The sequence below is a fragment of the Hermetia illucens genome, chromosome 1, assembly GCF_905115235.1.
Source record: "Hermetia illucens chromosome 1, iHerIll2.2.curated.20191125, whole genome shotgun sequence".
Lineage (NCBI taxonomy): Eukaryota > Metazoa > Arthropoda > Insecta > Diptera > Stratiomyidae > Hermetia > Hermetia illucens.
In genome coordinates this window covers 217847161-217863433 of record NC_051849.1, presented here as the reverse complement: position 1 = coordinate 217863433, position 16273 = coordinate 217847161, and the positions used below count along the sequence as shown (strand labels likewise).

The 16273-nt window shown below is 43.6% G+C and overlaps 1 protein-coding gene across 2 annotated transcripts in view; it reads right to left on the bottom strand.

The window, feature by feature from the left end:
* Positions 1-8791: 8791 nt before the first annotated feature.
* The window catches only part of LOC119650905 (out at first protein), a 66952-nt gene continuing 59470 nt past the window's right edge, over positions 8792-16273 (bottom strand). The window contains exons 4-5 of one of the 2 annotated variants that reach the window (XR_005249384.1): positions 15155-15760; positions 8792-9597 (exon numbers count right to left, since the gene is read on the bottom strand). Coding sequence is in view for 1 of the 2 variants with exons in the window: in XM_038054097.1 (XP_037910025.1) it covers positions 15402-15760 (359 nt within the window). In the remaining variant the exon portion in view is untranslated. Of the gene's footprint in view, positions 9598-14503; positions 15761-16273 lie in introns of those variants that run through there. The other variant, XM_038054097.1, reaches the window with a different exon arrangement.

The following is a 16273-nucleotide window of genomic DNA, read 5'->3' as shown; positions in this document are numbered from 1 at the left end:
GGGTTAGGCTGATAAGGCAAGTACATTAAACCACCAGGTCTTAACTGCACAGGTGGCCGGTGGTCGATTGAAAAACAATCCTTTAGCTCGAAATAGTTCTGTTGATTAAAATCCCCATTCATTGTGGCGATATCGACATGAGGAATCAGATACCCTCCAGCCCCAATTGTCTGGGGTATCGCAATGACATGGAGCAGGACATATCTGTGCTTACCATGATGTAGAAAAAGCCGGAGACAACAAACTGCTCCTCTTCCCTTCGTAAGGATATGCTGTTTTGCGGGATCCGAGGTATATCATAGAAGGGTTCGATTTTCGATAGTACCCCATTGATGGTGCTGACCAGTACTTCCATCCTCACCAAGTCCATAATACTTCCGTGACCGTATAACGTAGCCATCAGCTTGTTGTATTTTGCATCCAGTTCATCACAAAGGTCGACAGCTCTCAAATATATAGATATGACTTGGACGCCTAAACTACATGATCGACTCTTTTGTATCCTATATCCGTGTCATTTACCGATGTAACCGCCTAATCCAGTTTCTCGGTAAATTCCGTTAACTTGTGAGTTCTGGTGAAATTGTAAGCCTGTATCCGCTTGTCCAGCAGCAGGTTGTGCTGAGTCATAGTCTGTACCATTGTAAGCTGATAATTCCGGAGGGGGTTGATGTCGTCATAGACTTCGTCATTAACGCAGAATATGGTGGTCAGTATCTTCCCCAGCAATCCTCTTCTGAACCTAGATGCTATGTTCAGAAGCTCGTCAATCTTGCGGAAAGGATTGTTTTATTTGAAAGCAATATGCTTTATTAAACGATCGCAACGGGTTCACAAATCTTCTTTGTTATGTTGAATACAGGGACTATATTCTGACGGTCCTTGGAAAATTAACCTGCATCCTCAAGCTACCTCGGATAACTCCAGCTTGACCCAGCTTTTCGATGTGGTACCCAGGACGAGGCCTCAAGATGTGTGCGCGAACACCCAAGTAGCTAGAAAAGAAATCCGGCAGACCAGTATGGGCAGAGACGTATAGAGAAATCCGGGCCGAAAAACGGGTGCCTGCTGCTTCTTCCGTACTTTCATTGAAATTTTTGTTCTGGGCCCCCGAAAATACTGCAGGCCTGGGGAAATTTGCCCTTTTCACCCCCCTCTAGTCACGTCTGGGTATGTGTATGGGTTGGGACGTCAGACCGACGGTCGTGTTTTGTTGTAAATGCTCGCACATAAAAACATCTTAACTTTACGTTAGAAAGCCTTTCATGGCCAGATTTGAACTGATAGTAACATCTGGCTTACCGTTTCATGTATGGGATTTTCAGTGTCACGCGACCGGATGGACTGTTCAGATGTAACTGACAGGCCTGCCTGATCGTGTATGGGAGGCCTTAGGAGCATAAATATCTTTTCCCGGGAGTACTAGAAACAATTGTAGGAGTAGCTTCGGATTTTCAGTAGACCGTGTACTAGCCATCGAACTGGATGGGAAAAAAAGAGAAAGAGGCGATTTTACTGGGTAAGAGTCTCACATAACCGTCTGGCAGGAGCTAGCGGTAGCTTTTGAAGCTTTCTATCTTTCATCGACCAAAAAAAAAGACAAACAGATTTCGATTGGAAAGAAGTTACTCGGTCCGAACGACCCATTAAGTTAGATAAAGAGCAATTGAATCACCTTATTGAAGAATAAAGATGCGCGCCAGGCGACAGTAGAATTGGCACAGCGGAATATCTTCACTGCATGAAAAAGGTTCACAATCTTAAAGCTTGGGTACCACACGTGCTGCGTGAAAACAATAAAAACCAACGATGCACCATTGTTCCTCATTGTTCAACTCATAGCCAACGCATTTCCCTCCAATTTTTCTTTATTTTTTTTTCTTTTCATCGCTACTAATGCCAAAAAATCATGCCTGTATGAGCAAAACAAAGAATGAGTAAACCTGAAAAACACGAGCGACACCGAGAGCCTAACAAGACCTTCGACCTTGGAAAAAAATCTAGTAAGTGTGTGGTGGCATTGGAGAGCCTTAATCCACTTTGAACCAATAGCCTGGGCCTTATATTCAGCAAATGCAACGTTTAAAGCCATCCAGTAAAAACAGCCTCAGCGCTGTCATAGGTTCGTCTTCAACATGACCAATCAAGTAAATCTAACGCTCGATGTGGAAGCGCTTCATCATCCTCCTTCCGAGTTCTTCTAGTCAAAACCAAATGATTTTTACGGTAGCGGGCCTGAGAAGCTTGTCAAGGAGTGAGAACAGGTCATAAGCAATCACGGAGTTATACATTGTTGACTGGTTCTTTGCTATATTCTGTTAAAAAAAATAAAGTCTTCAAAAAAATTGAAAAAAAAACAGCCATGACTTATGGAATAATTCAACCATCGTTCGCGGCTAACTGAAATTCCCTGAAGCTTCCCCCACGACTTGATGAGACGATGGCACTACTCCTTTATTGTTCTGTGCCAAGTGCCTTAGGGACGACCCACCCGTCGACCATCTTGGGAGAGTGGATTCCATTACATCATCATCATCATCAACGGCCCAACAACCGGTATCCGGTCTAGGCCTGCCTTAATAAGGAACTCCAGAAATCCCGGTTTTACGCCGAGGTCCACCAATTCGATATTCCTAAAAGCTGTCTAGCGTCCTGGCCTACGCCATCGCTTCATCTTAGGCAGGGTCTGCCTTGTTTTCTTTTTCTACCATAATTATTGCCCTTATAGACTTTCCGGGTGGGATCATCCTCATCCATACGGATTAAGTGACCCGCCCACCGTAACCTATTGAGCCATTTTATCCACAACCTGACGGTCATGATAGATAGATTTCGTCGTTATGTAGGTTACCGAATCATCCATCCTCATGTAGGGGGCCAAAAATTCTTCGGAGGATTCTTCTCTCGAACGGGGCCAAGAGTTCGCAATTCTTGTTAAGAACCCAAGTCTCCGAGGAATACATGAGGACTGGCAAGATCATAGTCTTGTACAGTAAGAGCTTTGACCCTATGGTGAGACGTTTTGTAACGTTTTGTAAGCTGAAATAGGCTCTGTTAGCTGCCAACAACCGCGCGTACCCCTCACATTTGCCTCAGCATCACGGATCACTTTCTCCAAGGTCATGTTAAAGAGGACGCATGATAGGGTATCCCCTTCTCGTAGGCCGTTGTTGATGACGAATGGTCTCGAGAGTGATCCTGCTGCTTTTAGCTGGCCTCGCATATTGGTCAGGGTCAGCCTAGTCAGTCTTATCAATTTCGTCGGGATATCGAATTCTCTTATGGCCGTGTACAGTTTTACCCTGGCCGCGCTCGAAACGTCTCACCATAGGGTCAAAGCTCTTAGTATACAAGACTTTGATCTTGCCAGTCCTCATGTATTTCTTAGAGACGGGTTCTTAGCAAAAAAATTGCGAACTTTTGGCCGCGTTCGAGAGAAGAATCCTCCGAAGAATTTTTGGCTCAACAGGTTGCGGTGGGCGGGTCACTTAATCTGTATGGATGAGGAGGATCCACCCCGGAAAAAGAAAATGAGGCAGACCCTGCCTGAGATGGAGCGATGGCGTAGGTCAGGACGCCAGACAGTTTTTAGGGATATCGAATTGGTGGACCTCGGCGCAAAACCGGAGTGTCTGGAATTCCTTATTAAGGCAAGCCTAGACCGGATACCGGTTGTTGCGTCGTTGATGATGACGGTGATAAGGCACTCGCTTTCGCTTTGAAACAAAAGCCCGACAAAGCCTTCCCTTGTCAACTTCGGGCATTTGAGGTTTATCAGTCAGTTCACTTCCGACATTCAACACCTGTCTGGAAAGGATAACGTGGTTGCTGACGCTTTGTCACGTGTTGCAGAGGTCAAGATCTCCGCCACCGTCGAGGCACAGAAGGTCAATGCAGCTCTTCAGAACTTGAGGACAAACTGCAAATACACTGCTGGAGAGTTTCCTAAGTTCAGCTCAACATCAAGTGTATATTGCGGGGCCTCAGACAAGAGAGCGAGGTCATATCTTCCTGCCTATTTTCGAAAGGAAGTATTTAACGCCGTTCACGATCTGGCGCACCCAAGCATTTGGGCAACGAATCGGTTAGTCACCGGAAAGTATTTCTAGCCGTCCATGAAGAAGGACATTCATTTGTGGGCCAGACAGCGCATCACGTGCCAGAAGTGCAAAACAACACAGCATGTGAGGAAAGACCTAGCGGTGTTCACTCGGTCCACCACGCATTCCCACACAATCCACCTCCACATCATCGATAGGTTCCCGCGCTAGCAAGAGGCAATACCTCTAAAAAACATAACTGCACAATCTTTTGCAGAGGCCCTCTGTCGAAAATGGATTCCACGCTTTTAAGTACCGGCGATTATAAAACTCCGCCATGCTATTAACATAGTATGCTGGTCCCAAGCCCAGGTAAAGGAGGAGGGTTTGAGGCAACGTACTCTGTACTATCCTCAGTAAAACAAAAATAAAATGCTGAGATCAGGGAAAGAGATAAATCGAGTATAGTTGGATTTATTCTACTATGCAAAATCCTACCTGATCTCTCTTGGTGACAGGCCCCGCGACAGGTCCACCAAGAAAATGCATAGAATGTCGTTACAAACATGATGATCGGATTAAGTCAGAGGCCTCGGAGAAATGCTAGGGCGTCCACCTCAGTCGACGCGGCAGGGCGGGCCCCGGTCCTGTCGAGAAATGGGCAAGGGTTCTTGACGCATGGACGGCGTCAGGACGTAAGCAAGTTAGTCCGCACACAACGAACAAAACAAATACGTGTCTGCACGCTAAATGTTGGTACCCTAACTGGAAAGACCGAGGAACTCGCAAGAGCCCTTCGGAAAAGGTGCATTGACATCTGCGCTCTGCAAGAAACCCGATGGTCTGGTGCCAAAAGCTGCGACATTGAACGCGAACGCGGTAAAAATGGCTACAAACTTCTCTATTTTGGTAACCCACACACTCAATATGGTGTTGGCATTGCCATCTCAGAGGGTTTCCGTGATGCCATTAAAGAAGTCGAACGATTTGATGATCGGCTGATGAAGCTCACCATTATATCAGCTGATCGCACTATTCACTTCTTCACCGCGTATGCACCACAGACAGGCCGACCTGATGCCGAGAAAGATGCCTTCTGGCAACTTCTCGATGAAAAGACTTGTCACGTGCCTGCTGATGATTACATAATCATTGCCGGCGACCTTAATGGTCATGTGGGTGAAAAGGCAGACGGTAGCAGGTGCCATGGGGGAAAGGGGTTCGGAGCGCGCAATGAAGGTGGCGAACGTATAATCGATTTTGCGGACACCCATGACCTTGTACTTATGAATACATGGTTCATCAAACGATTGTCTCATCTTCCCACATTTTATAGTGGGAACAATAAAACGAAAATCGACTATATTCTCATAAGACGCCAACATTTTACCACTGTCACTGATTGCAAAGTCGTTCCCTATGAGACCATCGCACCTCAACATCGGCCGTTGATTGCTGTCCTGCGAATTAAGCCACCGATAAAACGGCGTGAGGAACGCACTGGCCCGCCGCGCATTAAATGGTGGCGATTTGGTGAGAAGAACGAAGAAACGGTCTCACTCATACGATTGCCAACCATTACGAATGTGGAAGAATCATGGAACCAAATGAAAGACACGATCCACAAAGCGGCCTCTGCAACCCTCGGGGTCACCAAGCCGGGTAAGCGGTACATCAACCGAGAGACTTGGCTTTGGAATGATGATGTTGAAATGAAGGTCCGTGAAAAGAAACGCCTCTACCACAAATTTCTCGACGATAAAACGCCTGCTAATTGGCAAATTTATAAGAATGCCAACCGGGAAGCAAAGAAAGCGGTCGCTGTCACCCGAGCGAACCATTTCAAAAATCTTTACGATAAACTGGACACTCGGGATGGCGAGAGAGATCTGTACCGACTTGCTAAAAGCCGTGATGAACGCACACAGGATATCGAACACTTCTGTTGTGTTAATGACAAGAACGGTACTTTGCTTACTGACCGTCGAGCCGCGACGGATAGATGGCGAGAATACTTCGAGCAGATTTCAACTGAAGAATTTGCTCATCCTTCACTTCCACAATCATTGCCGACATTTGGAGCAGTTCCACCAGTCAGCGCAACTGAAGTCGAGGAGGCAATAAAACAAATGAAATCGGGGAAAGCAACAGGACCTGACGACATCGCATCTGAGCTCTGGAAAGCAAAGAGCTGGGACCCAACACCGTGGCTCAATGAATTCTTTAACCGGGTTATTCAGGAAGGAAGAACACCATCTGACTGGCAAGAAAGTACCACTGTTCCAATATGGAAAAAGAAAGGTAGCCCAGCAGAATGTTCAAATTACCGTCCGATCCGGTTACTTTCCCATACCATGAAGATTTTTGAACGCATTCTTGACAACCGTATTCGCGAAATCGTTGAAATAACCGTGAATCAAGCCGGATTTGTCAAGAACTGCGGAACTACTGACGCAATACACACTGCGCGGTTACTCATGGAGAAACACCGTGAGAAGCATCGCCCTCTTTACATTGCCTTTCTGGATCTTGAGAAAGCGTTTGACCGTGTGCCACACGAACTCATCTGGTATGCTTTACGACAACACTTCGTGCCAGAAGAACTCGTGCGCTGGGTTCAATTGCTCTACCACGATCCGAAAAGTAAAGTTCGAAGTATGGCGGGTGTATCAAAACCGCTTCGTGTCTCTGTTGGAGTTCATCAAGGAAGTGCCCTCTCACCACTCCTCTTTGTCCTTGTTATGGACACCGTCACACGGGATATCCAACGTCCAGCGCCCTATACACTGCTTTATGCAGATGATGTTTTCCTAGCATCTGATAGCAAAAATGATCTCGAGCAACTTGTTCAAAAATGGAATGATCGCCTCATGCAACACGGTCTCAGATTGAATTTAAACAAAACTGAATTTTTGACGACCGATCCCCATGAAACAGGCACAATCACTGTCAGCGGCAGTGATCTGCCCAGAACTGAGCGATTTAAATACCTCGGGTCAACGCTATCAGCCAATGGAGAGCTGCGTTATAAAATTGCTTCACGCATTAACGCAACCTGGATGAAGTGGCGTTCCACAACTGGTGTCCTTTGTGATCGACGTATCAACGAAAGTCTCAAATCTAAAATTTACCGCAATGTCGTCCGTCCAGTCGCTCTCTATGGTTCTGAGTGTTGGCCGACCATAAAAGACAATGAACGGCGTCTTGCGGTAATGGAGACGAAGATGCTACGTTGGACTAATGGCGTCACACGTTTAGATCACATCCGAAATGAGGATATCCGCGATCGTTATGGGGTTGCACCGATCGTGGAAAAGTTGCGAGAGAGGCGTCTTCGATGGTATGGTCACGCAATTCGTGCAAACGACAATTCACTTGCCAAGATTGGTCTGAACATCGAAGTCGATGGTAAACGACCAAAAGGCAGACCTAAGCAACGGTGGCTTGATACGCTGGACGGGGATTTGAAAGCCTCGAGATTGCACCCAGATCAGGCATTCGATAGAGCCAAATGGCGAAGCCGATCACGACGAGCCGACCCCGCTTGTGAACGGGACAAAGGCTGAAGAAAAAGAAGAAGTACCGGCGATTATAACCACCGAACAGGGAATGCAGTTTGGGTCCTCCCGTTCCTCAGAATTGAGCAGATTCCTCGTTTTTTAACGCCACCGGACAACCGCTTACCACCCGCAGTCCAACAGGATACTAGAACGGTGGCACAGGACGTTGAAGGCCCTTTTTGGTCGCAGGTCCTTCCAATCGTTCTTCTTGGCCTCCGAGCAGCCAATCCCGAAAAATTTGCAACAAGTCCCGCGGAGCTGCTATACGGAGAAAATTTGAGACGCACCAGCGACCCTGTTCTCTATATCAGGTCGGGACTCAACGCTACCGGTCTGTTGCGTCTGCTCAAGGACGCAATGCCAAAACTGGAGCCGTCACCACCCGCCAACCACGCGGAAAACCGTGCCTGACTTGCGCAGGGATCTCGAATCCAGTACGCGTCCGCTTTGATTTGAGGGAACCGTGCGCCTGGTTGTGGCGGTTAGCATTGGGCCCGCCCGTGATTATTGTCCTGATTTGACTCGATTGGCATCCGAAGGCAAGTCAGTAAAATTTAAACAGCGACCTTCCGTATGACTACCTAGTGCAGCTATCCAGCTATCCAGACACTAAAATCCAGAATGCCCTGCTGATATCACCGGAATTCTAGCTCGAATTACAGAAAGCAAGCTTATACTGCTTTCGATAGCAAAAAGTCGAAGCCGTGAGGTCAGTGCCTACCCATTTTTCCGTTCTTTTCTGAAACAAATCTTAAACTCACCAAGAAAGCATTGAACAATTTATGGCCAAAGAAAAATGCAAACATGAATTTCATTTTTTTATAAAAATATTTTATTTAGAAAAATATTCGGCTTAAATTAAGAGAAGTTCATTTCACTTCAGCAATATTTACTCACAATATTATTTAAAGATTTGGTTTTCTCGATTCTTTTTTCAATTTTAATTATTTCCTCTCCTACTCAATTTATTTCATAAAATCAAAAAAGAAGGAAAATTATTCTTCTCGTTTTTTTTTTCGCCCTACTTACACTGTACATTTTTTTACTGCATTATTTCGAATAATACAAAATTTTCAGATACATTTTAAATCTATTCTAGATATCTTTTTTTGTATTTTTTTTTATTTATTTGTTTCGTTTATCTGTAGCAAATGCATTTCACATGTTTTTACTTTTTTTTCATTTTGTTGGTTTTTTTTGTATCACTACTCGATGGAACACTCGATGTTGACTTTTACATTCTACTTTTTTCCATTTTCACTTACATACTAAAATGTTTTGTTGGTTCAGTGTGTATTGTTTAGTCCTAGAAACTATAGATTTATCATTTACATCCGAAAGAATAGAATAGGCACATGCAGCGTACACATGCAGTTCGATATCATGTATTTATACGTTTGAGAGCGAGTCGTTCGGAAGGTGGAAGGGGAAATGTACGATTCAAGTAAATTATTCAATGAACGGAGTTAAATGAAATTTTGATTGATTGAAGACTATTGAACAGTGGAAAGAATATTTACAAAGCGAAAGGTCACATTTTCGGAATATTCTATTTGGAACTATCAAAGACGTTTTCCGTTTATGGCGACAAGAGTACAAAGAATTATTTTTTTTCTCGGATTACTACGGCTCGTTATGTTACTTACTATCTCCATTAGAAGCTTTCAAGCAGAAACACTCAGAAAGTGTATCTTCACACAGAATTCAAAATCAGAACAAAAAGATATCTAAAAATCACAAGCTACTTTGTACTCAAAAGCTCATAGAGAATTTGGAATGAATTCGACACGGATAAATTCAATCTTGAGAAAATTGGATGGCGAATACAGAACCACATGGTATCCAATTTTATGGCACAATAAAATTATACTTCAAAAACCATATGAGTCATAAACCTAAGTAAACTTACTTTATCAGAAACTCATGAAAATTCGATTTGATTTTTGTTTGTTTATTGCTAACAAAATACAAAATGCAATGCCCTGGAAACGTTTATGCTGAAAATAATAAATGATTAAATATTTGTGCTTTAAAAGACTATGCGTAAAATATGCGTAGCAACAGGCATGAACACTTCTTCCACGATAATTGGCGTAAGCTTAAATTTCTAGCGATAAATGAGTAACAAATCACTGCTCCTCCTCCTGAACTCTTTTTAATCATTACACCATCATATACCCTCGAAACCTAAAATGACAATTAACCTTTTCTTCTTTTCTAATTAGCATTACAATGCTATGCACCTGTTCATGCTAGTATTCAATTTAATGCATTCCGCCCAAGGGGTCTTGTACAGCCAATAGAGAGAATTTTCAATTTGTAAGTTTGTGAAACTGCCAAATGCGTACTGTTCTATTCGCAGACCGGCAAGTCAAGTATGTAATTTCCGTTGTTGGGAGTGGTATTCGCATCTTTGATGATTCTTCAGTTTTTTTGTTTCGGATGATTTATCAATTGGTCCTGATGGAAAGGAAGCGACTGGCAGTATAAAACAAATCATGCTGCGCAACCTGAAGAACACGTGACCGATCGAGAAGGGCAAATCTTGAAACTGGAATAAGTAATCGACGGAAAGGAAACAAGTCGGAAAACCGGAAGCTTCATGTTTCAGGCATAAAAGGTTTTGTGTTTCCTTATATGAGGAGCATAACGCAGTTCTCCATTGGCCGATAGCGTTGACTCGAGATAAATCGCTCAGATCTGTCAGCGGCGGTGACCTGTGCAGAACTAAGCGATTTAAATATCTCGGATCAATGTTATCAGCCAATTGAGAACTGCGTAATGAAACTGCTTCACGCAATAACGCAATCTGAGTGAAATGGCACTCCACAACCGGTGTTCTTTATTATCGACGTATCTCTATACTTCTGAGTGTTGGCCCACTTTAAAAGACAATGAACGGCGTTTTGCGGTAATGGGGACTAACATGTTTTATTGGACTAGTGGCGTGACATGTTTTGATCATATCTGAAATGAGGATATCCGCGATTGATATGGGGTTGCATAGATCGTGGAAAAACTGCGAGAGGCGTTTTCGATGGTGTGGTTACGTAATTCCCGTTAACGAGGATTCATTCACCAATATTGGTCTGCACATCGAAATCAATGGTAAGCGACCAAAAGGCAGACCGAAACGACGTTGGCTTGATACACTGGATGGGGATTTAAAAGTCTCGCGATTATGTGGCGCGGCAGGATCCGCAGCATTGAAATTTATTTCGAATGTTGCGGATGCGGACGGGTAGATGGCGCAGAACTCTCGACTCACTTTAGAACTCGCCACTCATTTAGAACTCGCAACGGGAGTGGAGAATTGGCGGTGAGAAAGTGCCGTTGGTTGGGACAGAAAGGACCGCATGGAAATAAGCCGGTCTCTTCTGTCTCCAACCGTGGCATAGAACACTTCGGGCCTGTGTGAATTCATTTTGTTTCAAGTAATTTAGCGTCTTATAATTTATGTTAATAGGCTTATTGACGCAGTGAGTGTAATTTGTAATAAGAAACTGATTGAACAAACCGAACGATAAAGAATAATTAAGGAAAGTCATAAAGAATTGATCATTCCAAAATTGTTGTAAATGGAGTGAAATATTGGTATATCAATTGATTTGAATATAACAGACGCTATTGATCAAGTTTGACCTATTATTTAACCGAGAAAAATGTAAACAAATTCTTATTGACGACGTGTATTCATTAGCGCACGGAAAATACGGCAAAATTACATCCAAATCCAAATGGCGAAATCGATCTCGACGAGCCGACTCCGCTTGTGAAAGCCACAACGGCTGAAGAAAACCATGCCATGATACAAACAAGTCGGGAAACCGAAAACTAGATGCCTCAGGTATGAACGGTTTTTTGTATTCTGTTTATAAATACATTTGAGTGTGTGGTTATATTGGGTTGGGGAAAAATAAATGTCGTATTTTATCAATAGATGGCGACACTGAAACATATCTTGTGTTGTACTTATCGCATCGGGTCATACTACCCGGCGATTTGAAGACGACAATCTTCGCTGCAAGTGTATCTTTGACAGTGTTGTGATCGTACGTTTCAGTCTCAAGTTATAGCGCGTCAAAGATGGATTCCACCAAGCAAGAAATTCGTCATATTTTACCTTTTTACTACCTGAGAGGTAAAAATACAACGAAGGCGGCCAAAAAAAGCGTTGGTTCGATCGATTTCGTTCAGGTACACCCCATACTGGTAGGCCAATCGTCGTAGAAACCGATAAAATCGTCGAAATCATCCAAGTAGACCGGTATGTGAGCACTCGCTCGATTGGCCAGGAACTGGGTATAGACCATAAAACCGTTTAGAACCATTTGCAGAAGATTGGATTCCAAAAAAAGCTGGATGCTTGGGTGCCACACGAGTTGACGCAAAAAATCTCTTGGACCGAATCAACGGCTGCGATACATTGCGGAAACGGAACGAATTTGACCCATTTTCGAAGCGGATGGTGACGGGTGATGAAAAGTGGATCACGTACAACAACCTCAAATGAACAAAATCATGGTGGAAACGCGGCGAGTCGTCCCAAACTGCTCAACTATGTCCAGAGCCTCAGTTCGGGCCTCTACTGTGAGCAACTCGACCGTTTGAAGCAAGCGATTGACTAAAAGTGGCCAGAATTGGCAATAGGAATGGTGTTGTGTTCCACCAGGAAAACACTCGGCCTCACACGTCTTTGATGACTCGCCAAAAGCTACGGGAGCTCGGATGAAATGTTCTATCGCACCCACCATATAGTCCGGAACTGGCACCAAGTGATTACCATCTCCTCCGGTCCATGCAGAACGCTCTTGGTGCTACTAAGTTGGCCTCAAAAGAGGCTTCCGAAAACTGGCTGTCTGAGGTTTTTGCAAATAAGGAGGGGGGATAATGAAGTTGCCTCTAAATGGCAACAAGTTTGTGAACAAAACGGCGCACATTTGACTTAAATCGGATAATTCGAAGTATTTTAAATAAAGCGTTAAAATTCGACCACAAATACAACATTACTTTTCCTGCAACCCAACATTTAGGTATGACACTCAACGCTAAGCTCAACTGGAAAGGACACATCCTAAGGAAGAAGGAGGAGCTAAATGGGAGATACAGATAAATGTACTGGCTATTGGAGAGGCATTCCCAGCTGATCATCGACAACAACCCTACAGTAAGGGTTTATTCTATGGCTTTTTTGAATTGCCGGCCTAGTCACGATTGACTTCTAGCAAGTGGGGTAACTGAGTTTCCATTCGTTTAAAGGGTATACCATCTCGTTGGTTAGGAGAATAGGAGGAAATTGGGGAAAGTAAAGGAAAAGGAAAAATCCCAAAGACTTGGCTGGAAGCAGCACCGTTTGATTCGGGTTCCCGATCAGCAAGAGCACATTCTCGAGCTTGATTTTTACTGGATAGAAGAACTGCTTGCAGTGAACGATGTCCGGACGGATCGGAGCCGTTAACGTCCGGTAAAAACGGATGCACATCGAAGGGAAGGAGCGCCTATGGTTTTCCGGACTCGACTCCAAGTGCTTTTATTGGTTTTCCTTTCGATTTTTTTTTTGTGAATTGTTGAACGATTCCGAAGAAATACGGTCCGCGAAGGAATGTGGGCTCGACTGTATCATTTGCCGATTGTAGTTGATGTATTTAATATATAAACGACTCCATGCTCACTCAATAACTTGGGAACTTTATCAGTTGGTCTAATGAATTAATGAATTTCCCATGAATATTGCGACTGTAATGTACAGTGAACACCAGCTCTTGCAATACATCAGGACAGTCGTCACGTTATCCCCGCATTATTTGTCATTTTTCACCGGAGATCCCACACACGAAAAAAAGTTTTTTTCACAACGCTGGCCTTGAAACTGCGTCAATATTGAACAATATTTGACTCATCCATCTTTCAATTTCTGTCCGGTACGTCGATTGGAACAACCGAGAGGTGTCTTGATATTATTAATCTTGACTTGACTTGAACAAATTTCTAACCTTTTCTGTAGAAATAAACATGAATGTCAACACACAGAGCAGACGATCATGGCACTCGGGTTCGGAGACTCACAACACCACGCGTGCGGTCGAGACGTTTTTTTTTAATTTCCAGAGTTAGCTCATGTTCTGGTTTATTTCGTTAAGCCGTCGCGAATTCCCTTGTTCGTTTGGTTATTTTTAGATCCAGTGAAGATCCACGCATCGGCATAGACACGCTGATTTTGTAAAATTGACACGCGTCGATATCGTTGTGGAACTCCAGACAACTGGAAAGATACAAGCTTAATTGAAGACAGTTTTTAAGGCCACCATTGAGTAGAGAGAGAAATAATGCCATATAGAGCACCTCAGAAATTAGAAGTTATCAGAAAATGTAATGTCATTTTTACTCAAAATTTGAATAAAATAGCATAGCAAAAAACGTTGACTGACGGTTTCGTCCAGGGCAGAGGCAACTCATCAGACGCTACCTCACCTCTGCCCTGGGAGTAGTGTGTTCGAAAGTGGCGGCGGTAATCGCTCCATTTGACATGAGTACGAATTATATTGAAGTGAAATCCGTTGTATGTTCAGAGGATGCAGGGAATCACTTGATGACGGACCAGACCAATTGGAAAGCCACTAACTTCCTATCTCGTGGTCCACGGATCTCTCTTTTGAATTAAACACCCAAATTTTTAAAAGAAGCTTGACTGACGATTTCATTCAGGCAGAAACCTCTGCCACTTGGCCACTTGGGTCTTTAACTCAAAAAGAGAAGTCCGTGAGCCACAAGAGAGGAAGTAAGTTGCTTCCAAGTGGTCCGGTTCATCATCAAGTGGATGCGGACTCAGGACTTCCTGCATCCTCAACAAAAAATACCACAGAACTTACTAATTTGGAAATCATAACGACCATTTGATTTTGTCCCCAGAACAAATGGAAATACTAATTTCCCAAGTGTATATCCAGAGAACCTAATTGAACCCATCAACTATTGTTCAAATGTACTTTCCAACAAAAATTACACAACCTAGAAATCCCAAACATTTCACATAGTCGAAACATATTCAACTAAAACATGCAAAATTATAATGTCGTACACCTCAACCTGTAACCATTCCCATCAATAAAGGCTAACATGTTTGTTGCTGCAGTGCCAGTATGCCAGCGCTACACGAAGCCAGGCAACAAAGCTGAACGCATAAATTACTCATCCAGTCTTGACTGATGTTAACAATTCCGCAAATTAATTACATAGGGAGACCACAAAACCCCTCTCCCACGAAGCACCATAATTTCCGAAGGCATGCATACCAGTTCAACGCAATAAGATTACTTCCTAAAAATGTAATCAGAACTTTCCAGACACGTAAAATACTCCACTTGATTGGGAGCAGTTTAAGGACGAAAAAGGAAAAATTGGTGGAACACCTTTCAAGTAGGCTTCTAGGAGCATATGAAATTTGCAATTCACCACTTGAATCAATAAATGCTCACGTAATTGCTACCGATTTTGCGGTTATACTCCAATACCTCGTGGAGAAAGTGTGCTTGCCTGTTGTATAAGGATATTCACGTATGTTTAGTCGCTTAGTCTACCAGAATTTCCGTTATAAGTACATATATACAAAATTGCTACTCATAGCTTTGTGATAACGCCTACGATGATGATGACGACGATAGTGATGCATTGAATCGATTGACAGAATTACAGCTAGACCGCATAATTGTATCACAACGCCTACTAATCCTTTCTGTCCCAACTCAATGCATAGCGCTTGCATCCCTCCATCGCGGATAGCACCCCACTCACTCCACACTCGTCATTCGTCCCACAGGCAATGTTGCTTCTGTCTCACATAATAAATGAATTGACTGCATTTTCGGCACGTTTTGATACCACATTTATAATTCTGTGAATTCTGTCCGTTCGCTGATTGATCGGTCCGATCACCCTTGCAGTATTTCAACCCGCAAGGATACCACCCCACACACATTTCCAGGGCACAAAAGCATGGCATTCGCAGATTCGACACCTCATTACATCGCGGACAGGAAGGCGTTGCGGCCGGTAACACTGGTGCTGAAGTTGATGAAGCTGCCGGAACTGCGACCGGGACAGGACCAACTGATTGTACGGGAAATTGATGTATTGCTGATTCTAAACTCGACATTGATGAACCTGTTGGATTAGATTTAAAGTTAAATAGGAACGGACAAATTCAAAATGTCGACCCCACCCGAATCAAATTCAATCCAACTGAATCCTGTCTCGGATCCCGGACGAATCGAATCAGGTGAGGCAATGAATAGACTGTAGACAATGTTTAATGATGCGTATAGAGCGAAAATGGAATCAAGGATTTGTAGGGCCTGGCGTGGATTTTCCACATTGTTCACTTTCCGAGAGGTTTTACTCCAGTTCAGATTTATCGTATGAGATATATCCTATTCTGCGTCAGTGAAAAGGGAGAATTCATTGGATTTCTGGGATTGCCTTTGAGCAGTTTGTGCCGAAAAATTCATGAAAGCCTAACTCATATGGACATGGAAAAAGGGGCTAGAATAAGGGGTGGTGCAGTCCCAGACTGAGGAGTTGCATCAGCTTAGATACTCCGGAACAGTTTTCCCTCCCTAAAAGGATGGGGAATTCCCTCCCTAAAAGGATAGGGAACCAAACATCGTGTCATCTGAA